Raw genomic sequence first — 8,935 nt, forward strand, 5'->3', positions numbered from 1 at the left:
AAAAAAAAAAAAAAAAAAAAAAGAAGAAGAAAAATAAAAATTGCATCAAGTGGGAATCGAACCCGGGTTTGTAAGATGGGAATATATTATTCGACCACTAGACCGATGGTGCTGAACGTGTTGTTTTTTTCATCAAAATTAAGAAGTAAAAAAAACAAGATTTATATTTTAGAAAAAAGAGTAGAGTATTTTCCTGGGTTGTGTCGGTGCTTCATCCATATCTCTTCTATCTTAGGCAAGTTTTCTCCTCAACCCAATTTTTTTTGGTAGAAAATCAGGATTTATTAGTGAAGATTTGTTCTACAATTTCGGAAACATTTGTGCATCGCCGTAGGATGTAAAGAAGAATATATTGAGAATCAATTGAAGAAGAACATCCAGAGGAAATAATCCCGGTCAATTTTCTTTTTTGGATTTGAACCCTAATAATTTTTGGGCGGGATGAAAATCAAAGGAAAATTCATTTGTGTGGGATTATTTCCCGCTTGGTGTTTTGGAATAGCTGTAAAGGTAAACCCTAAAGTCAATTTAGAGATGTTAAGAGATTTATCTTTTTTGGGATTATCAGAGATCAAAAGAGATTTATCTTTTTGGGGGATTATCAGAGATAAAAAAACAACGAGGTATATCTATTTTATGCTTATCAAATAACTTATTATGATTTTGATTGAAAAAATGCATGAATTTCATATTAGAGTATCTTTGATTGAATCTGAAATCAGGTCACATAGGATTGTTTTAGTTTTGTAATAACACAATTTCTAATGAACTTATGACTTTTTGATTGAAGACATGAATGGGTTTCATATCAGACTATGATTGAATCTGAACTTGGGTTTGTTATAGTTTTGTAATAAGACAGTCCGAGTTAATACAATGCCACTTGATTTGCTATTAGCTGCATAAGCATAGTTATGTATTGGTAAATAACTTATTATGATTTTGATTGATTATAGTTTTGTAATAAGACAGTCTAAGTTAATACCATGCCACTTGATTTTCTATTAGCTTCATAAGCATATTTATGTATTGGTAAATAACTTGCTATGATTTTGATTGAAAAAATGCATGATTTTCATATTAGAGTATCTTTGATTGAATCTGAAATCAGGTTACATAGGATTGTTTTAGTATTGTAATAATACAATCGCTAATTAACTTATGACTTTTTGATCGAAAACATGAATGGGTTTCATATCAGACTATCTCCGATTAAATCTGAACTTGGGTTTGTTATAGTTTTGTAACAAGACAGTCTGAGTTTCGTGTATATGGATCTGATTACGATGTATATATAGGGTGTTTGTGTGTTTAAAATATTTTGGTGCAAATAACAAATCAGTTCAATAGAGCTATTAGACTGTTTCTATCCATGTTTAAGTGTGGTTTTCTTATGGTAGAGTAGTTGTTGTTTTCTTGATGAATAGGTTTTTTGATGTTTCAGATGACCGGAGGAAGCATGAGCACTCTTTGTTCGAGGGAAAGATGCCCCATATTTAACTGGGCTCCCTTGTCTCCTAGACGCAGTCCCATATTGTCTGAATCATGTCATGATGAACCGCATGGAACTATGTCAATCCATTAATCAGACCATGCTCTTAATATTCATGATAATGATATTGAGAACATTCATGAAAACTCTGATGGTAATGTTACATTCATTGATTTCCCTAGTTTTTAAGTTATATCTACCAATTATTCGTTTCTTGTAAGTTTTGTTCCTTGATATACCTTCTTTTCTAAATCACTGATGGTTCATTACTTATGCTGATTTTGGCTTTTCCAACCTAGATACGCGTTTTCCAGTGTTCTTTAATGAGCACGGGCAATGAAACCGACCAGCAGAATTTGTAACTTGGATCGGCGAGATCACAAGATCACGAATAGGATTGGGGTTTAATAATTGGAAAGAGGTTCCTTCGGAATGCAAAGAAGACATTTGAGACTCTGTTCAAGTGAGTCCAGTTGGATTTATTTTCCCTAAGCTTATGGTCATATGTCATTTTTGAGCTATTATTCTTATGTTTTACAATTTGTTTCATTAACTGGAGAGCATAAGAAGTTTTGGTATGCCAAGAGTCCTTGTTTATGCAGTTTCGCGCATTATTGCATCCTGCTGAAAGGGTCACTTATTAGTTTCAATCCAATTGGTTTTAAATTGCAATATTAACTGAAGAAACTAAGCTGGTTAGATTATATAAGAAGTGATGCTATAGAATGATTACTTATCTAAGCATCTAATGGAATTTTGATGCACTTATCTTGTCAGTAGAAGCCTCTTCTTTATTGTCTCAAAGATGTCGTCTTTTGATGCAAAACTTTGCAAGTATTTAATACATTTTGTTGTCACAGGAGAAAGAAAGTCCCACTGGTGAGATATATAGGCCAGATGTGTTTATGAAGACACATAAAGTCACCCCATATGATAATCCCTCATCTTCTAAATCACTGGCAGCTGCAAAATTAGTAGGTTCTCCTATTTTGTCTAATATTATTTATTGATATTTATGATATCAGTTGACTTTAGCTGGCTTCTGTTGATGTGTAGGCATTGGTGCAGGAGGAATATGATAAAAATCCTTCAGCACAAAAGTGTTTGGGAACCGACGCTGTTACCAAGGTTAGTGGTGTATTTGTTGTTACATGAATCTTTTTGCTTCTTGAATTTTTATATTGTATGGTGATAGTGGTTAAGTTGCTCTTTTACAGTAATGCTTGGTTCGCTATTGTTTTCAGTCTCTTACAACCACATTGCCATACTGTAGTACTGTTGCATCTGTAGAACTATCTTATTTTATGTTTTATTAGTAATCACTGCTTCAAGTAGCCCGCACCAGCACCAATATGTACATTTCATTAGTTTTTATATGTTTGATGACATAAGTGCTGGACTGTATTAGAAAAATGTGTTAATAACTGAAGTTTCCCTCTATGTGTATACTGTTATTGCCGCCTTGTGAATTGCCCGTGACTTTCTATATGCACGGTAGTCTAAGAAACGCCCATGTGTTACATTAATTGTTTAACTGAATTTCATGGAATTTTAATTTGCTTCTTAAATATGGCTGGATATTTGGCGCTGATCGTAAGGGATACATACGCGGAATGGGTGCTGGCGTTTCTAAATCCCAGTTTCTTGCTTCTGAGTTTATGAACGCCAGGTTGCAGGAAGAGAAGCACAATGTCCTGAAAGAGAAGCAGAAAAACGAAGCTTTGAAAGCACAGTTGGATGCTGAAAGACAGAAAAACAACACTGGAGTACATGATCAGATCTCTAATAGCTCTTACCAGCAGGTGATTTCTAACAGCTCTTTAGTATTGTGTAGTCAGATGCATACAATGTTGCTATCATGAATTTTTAAGCTAACTTGGTCTTGTTTGTTAAATATACAGGATATTGGGATGCCAATAGTACCATCGACGTTTGGTCTTTTATTTTTGAGGAACTCAAGGACAGAGCCGGGCCCGAGGGTGTGCAGGGTGTGCGACCGCACAGGGCCCGACTCTGGCCAGGGCCTTTTATCTAGAAAACAAATGCCCCCCCTCCCCATAAGTTAATACAAATGTTCTGGCACAAAAACATATTAGCTCTATTTCAGATTTTATTTAAGCCCAATAACCAAGCCCCATATCACTCTCACACTTTACTCTTCTAACACAGACGAAAAAATCACCTTATCACATTCTCTTTCTTTCCAGTTTCCCCTTCGTCCTAACTAGTCCATTGCCCATCTATACTGTTTGACAAGAATTTACATAAATCCTCAAATTTACTCATAGAAGAGCTAAGGTATAATCGTGATTATACTAGACTACTAGTATGGAAAAAAGGGAGCAAATCTTCATGTTTAATGTAAGTAAACTATCCAATTTTAGGTTAATTTTCCAATTTTAATTATTTATTACCCGGCTAATCGGCTATAATCGGGTAATAAATAATTAAAATCATTACTTGCTGCTATTTGAAATATGGTTAAGAGTTTAAGAAAAGAAACTCCTGGTCATGATAAGCGCATAAAACAGAAAAAAGATCTAGCCTTTAAGGAGTCACAAAGAGGAGCATTGGATAGATTTGTTGTTAAGCTTCCACCTACAATAGTTCCAAATCTAACTGAAAATGAAAATGTTGTTCCCAATTTGGACCGTGATGAAATAGGAAATGATTTGGAACTCACTCAGAATGTTCATGAAGAAGTTCCTAACATAGTTGTTAACGAAAATGAAAATGTTTCTGATAGGGAAGATATATGTAGAGATGATATTGAATGTGAACCTCCACTTTCTCCCCCTCTAGTACATGTGGATATATATGATCCTAGATAATGGGGTAGTCTTGACACAAACTCTAGAGATCTTTTAGTGGAAAAAGGACCTCTTAGAGACCCAAATATAAAGAAAGGTCCCAAGGATAAACGATCAAGATACTTCTCTTCAACTTTTTTTACAAGAATTTTACCTAATGGTGAAGAATATGACAGAAAATGGCTTGTGTATTCAAAAGAACTAGATAAAGTATTTTTCTTCTGTTGTAAGCTGTTTAAAAATAGTTCTCGGATATGTGGTTTATCAAATGAGGGGTATAATGACTGGGGTCATCTTAGTCAAATGGTTAGTAAGCATGAAAATAGTACAGAACACAATGTTAAAATGAAAGTTTGGCTTGAACTGCGTGATAGACTAAAGATAAATGATACAATTGATAAGCACCTTCAACGTCAGATTAATGAAGATAGGGAACACTGGAAGCAAGTATTGAAGAGAATTATTTCTGTTGTGAAATATCTTAGCATACATAACTTGGCTTTTCGTGGAACAAATGAGAAAGTGTATGAAATTAGTAATGGAAATTTTTTAGGTTTGATTGAAATGATTGCCGAGTGGGATCCGGTAATGAAAGAACATATGAGAAGAATTAAAAATAATGAAATTCATTACAATTATCTTAGTTCTAAGATCCAAAATGAGTTGATTGATTTGCTAGCTTCTAAAATCAAAAGTGCCATCATTCAGAAAATTAAGGCTGCCAAGTATTTTTCTATATTGCTTGATTGTACTCCGGATGCGAGCCACCAAGAGAAAATGTCTTTGATTATTCGGTGTGTAGATACTAGTGAAAGTCCAATAAAAATTCAAGAATACTTCATGGGATTCTTAAAAGTAGTTGACACAACTGCACAAGGACTATTTGATGTACTGAAAAGTGTTTTGAAAGATCTCGATCTTGACATTAACAACATTCGTGGTCAAGGATATGATAATGGGGCTAATATGAGTGGGTGCAAAAATGGTGTACAAAAGAAGTTGTTGGCTGTGAATCCAAGAGCAATGTATACACCTTGTGGGGCTCATTGTTTAAATTTAACACTTCTTGATATGGCACGTTCTTGTAAGGGAGCTACAGATTTTTTTGAAACATTAAATCAGATTTACAAGATTTTTTCTGCATCTACAAAACGGTGGGATATTTTCAAAGAATATGTGAAAGGTTATACCGTCAAACCATTGTCGGATACTAGATGGGAAAGTCACATTGAAAGTGTGAAGGCAGTTAGGTTTCAAGTTTTTGATATAAGAAAAGCTTTGCTTAAAGTAGGAGATAATGGTGATGATAAGGATACTGCAGCTAAGTTTAAAGCGAAAAACTTAGCAAAACATAGTGTTGGAAATTTTGAGTTTTTATTAAGCATGGTGATTTGGTATGATTTGTTAAATGCTGTAAACTTGGTTAGTAAATCATTGCAGTTTAAGGATATGCTTATCGACGATGCTATGCGTCAAGTGAAAGGACTTCTAAAATATTTTCAAAACTATAGAGATAAGGAATTTGGGAAGGCCTTAACCACTGCCAAAGATATTGCTAATCAATTGGGAGTTGAAGCTTATTTTCATGTGGGTCGTATAATTCATAGAACACAATTTTTTGATGAGATTGGAAATTGTGAGGAAACAGTCCAATCAGCTGAAGAATCTTTTCGAACTAAGTTCTTCTTGCAGATTGTTGATCAAGCTATTAGTTCACTTGAAAGACGGTTTGAGCAATATAAAGCATGTGACGACATATTTGGTTTTTTGTTTAGTTCAGATACTTTAAACTCAATGGATGATGATCAGTTGAAAGCTCGTTGTGATAATCTTGAAGCTGCTCTAAGACACGAGGAAGTGTCGGATATTGATGCAAACGATTTGTTTGGCGAGTTGAAAGTTTTACGTGAACTATTACCAATGGAAATAACCACAGCAGTTGGTATATTTAATTTCATAAAACGTCAATATAGCTTTCCGATTACATCTATTGCATATAGAGTACTCTTAACAATTCCAGTTACAGTGGCATCGGCAGAAAGAAGCTTTTCAAAATTAAACATCCTGAAATCGTTTTTGCGTACTACCATGGCCCAAGAAAGACTCAATGGGATGGCAATGATATCGATTGAGCATAGTTTTGTTGACGATGTTGATATTGATTCATTAATCGATGATTTTGCAGCGGTGAATTCAAGACGGCTAAATTTCCGCTGATGATCTTATGAATGGTATATATGCATGTCATATTTCAATTTGATATTGATCTTATGGAGTCTTCCATTTGTATTTTTGGTTTACTAACAACTTTAGTCTTTATATGTCTTTCAGGTACATTTATTTTGGTTAACTAACTCACAGATGGGAGAACTTGAAGTCATTTACAAAGATACAGACGGTAAATACTAGAAAAAAAAGTCGACAATCTCTTTTTGAACCCTTTTTTTGTGTTGAACTAGACAATATGTATGAAAGCAATGCTTATAACGGTAAAGAACTTGTTATGTTTATTGTAATGGTAGATATATATATATATATATATATATATTAATCGTCTTAGTTTCATTTTATTGTTATTCGAAATTGTCGTGGAGAAAAACAAATTGAACGTAAGAAGGCCCTGCGATTAAGTTCGCACAGGGCCCTAATACACACAGGATCGGCTCTGCTCAAGCAAAAAGCCAGTTGCAGTTGAATATGTCGATACTACAGTGTTGATTGATGACAACTACAACTGCATGCTTCACGTAATCATTGAGCCAAATGAAATGTTGTGTGACAGAGATGAAGCTGTACTTCGGGATGTTCCTATTGGTAACTTTATTAGGTGGCCAAAGGCCTATGTGACTCCTGTAGGAGAGCATTTGGATCATGTAACTTGGAGTTGTTAGGATGTCTTCTAATTTATGTTGAATATTCTATTTTCTTTTAAAAAGTAATTAATAAAGTCAATTTGTTTAACTGTTTATTTTGTTTTTTAATCTTGATGAATTTCTGATACACCAAGTATTATTATGAACTGATTTCAGATTCCGAAAACCTGAATGCAAATATTATTATGAACTGATTTCAGATTTCGAAAACCTGAATACCAATATCTGAATCGGCAGCTAAAAAATGACAGAACTTTCTCGTTAAAATAAAAAAATTATTTAATAAAAATACCTCGAATTATAACAGATGTCAACCGTTATTTTGTTTAACATACATCTTCCGTGATTTTTAAATGACGTACTTCGACCGTGATATATTTCACGTCTAGTAAGCGTGATTTTTTTATGACATTAATCAATGGTTATTATATGTCACATACAATAACCGTGATACTTAACAACAAATTTTGTACGTGAGTTTAAATCACAAATTTTAGTCGTCGTACTTAATAACGTTATCTATTTATCATTTATAAAAAGTCACACCAAATAAATAACGGTTCGAATGACAGATGAAAACCGTGATAAATCATGTTTTATAACAGACTTTGATCGTCATTTATAGCCCCTTCTGGACTAGTGTAAATCACATAAAATTCTTTTCTTTCCCACTCTGTTATTGCACCAAGAAAATTGGATACCAGACTTGGGTGCTTGTACTAAATTGCAAGATTCCATACAATTTCTAAATTCCTGCAGTGAAATTCTTAAAGTAGGTATGCCACCTTTTTTCTCCTCATAACTGAGAACCACACTAAAATTTCCTATCACCAACCATGGCAGATTCAGTTCACTCACTGCTATTAATTCTTCCCATAAAATTCTCCTATCCATAGTAATACATGCTGCATGAATTCCTGTAACTAATACATCTCCAACTTGAACTGTTATTGCTTGCCTTGTGTTGGAAATAACTGATGGAATAAATAATGAAGAATGCCAAAAAAGCCAGATATTACCTTTGTGTGTATTGCTAGAGTTGTGTATTACCATTTGATTCATACCTGGTAATTTTATTTGTATCAAAATACTATTAGTAACTCTTATTTTTGGTTCAGCAACCCAAAGTAATGAAGGACTGAAATTATTTACTAAACTTCTTAGCTTATCTTTGGCTTGAGTTCTTCTCAAACCTCTGATATTCCAATACATAGCTCTCATTGAGATTGAGAGATTTGGGAATTACTAGAACTCCCTACCACTGAATTAATCTTCATTGAATTAAATGCTTGCTTCCTTGTAGTTACATTTGGTATCCCTTTTAATGTTTTTCCTTTATTAGGTTTGGCAACCATTCTTGAAAATGATTCTTGTTTTTTCACTACTTCAATAAGGGTATTAAATTTACTATGAGAAACTGAAATCTTACCACCATCACCTTGAGAATTTAACTTTCTTGCTTTGGCTGCTTTACCAGCAACTTCTTTCCACACTTCATGTTCTCCAACTTCATTCTGAATATTTGTTAAAACTTGTGTTGTAACAACTTCATCCAATTCAACTGATAAAGCTGAGATCACTTCAACAGTAGAGCTTGGTGGAGGAATACTAGTACTCAAAGATGGAATCACTTCAACATTAGAGTTTGGTGGAGGAATACTATTACTCACATCAAGTAATTTACCCACTGATAAAGTTGGGAATTCCTGAGTAGATTCCAAAAATCCAGTAAATCCACTATTCTCTTTAGAACCATTATT

At 33.8% G+C, this 8,935-nt stretch overlaps 2 protein-coding genes across 2 annotated transcripts; both read left to right on the forward strand.

Annotated features, from left to right (window-relative positions):
- Positions 1-1,857: 1,857 nt before the first annotated feature.
- LOC113278088 lies at positions 1,858-3,629 on the forward strand. Its single transcript, XM_026527020.1, has 5 exons — positions 1,858-1,955; positions 2,353-2,466; positions 2,549-2,620; positions 3,091-3,294; positions 3,394-3,629. Exons 2-5 carry the CDS (start codon positions 2,398-2,400, stop codon positions 3,556-3,558), a joined length of 510 nt encoding a protein of 169 aa, XP_026382805.1. The 5' UTR covers positions 1,858-1,955; positions 2,353-2,397; the 3' UTR covers positions 3,559-3,629.
- Positions 3,630-3,969: 340 nt separating this feature from the next.
- Positions 3,970-6,519, forward strand: LOC113280004 (zinc finger MYM-type protein 1-like). The gene is made up of 2 exons (XM_026528637.1): positions 3,970-4,267; positions 4,361-6,519. Exons 1-2 carry the CDS (start codon positions 3,970-3,972, stop codon positions 6,517-6,519), a joined length of 2,457 nt encoding a protein of 818 aa, XP_026384422.1.
- Positions 6,520-8,935: the final 2,416 nt, after the last annotated feature.

The sequence above is a fragment of the Papaver somniferum genome, chromosome 5 (assembly GCF_003573695.1).
Source record: "Papaver somniferum cultivar HN1 chromosome 5, ASM357369v1, whole genome shotgun sequence".
Taxonomy (NCBI): Eukaryota; Viridiplantae; Streptophyta; class Magnoliopsida; order Ranunculales; family Papaveraceae; genus Papaver; species Papaver somniferum.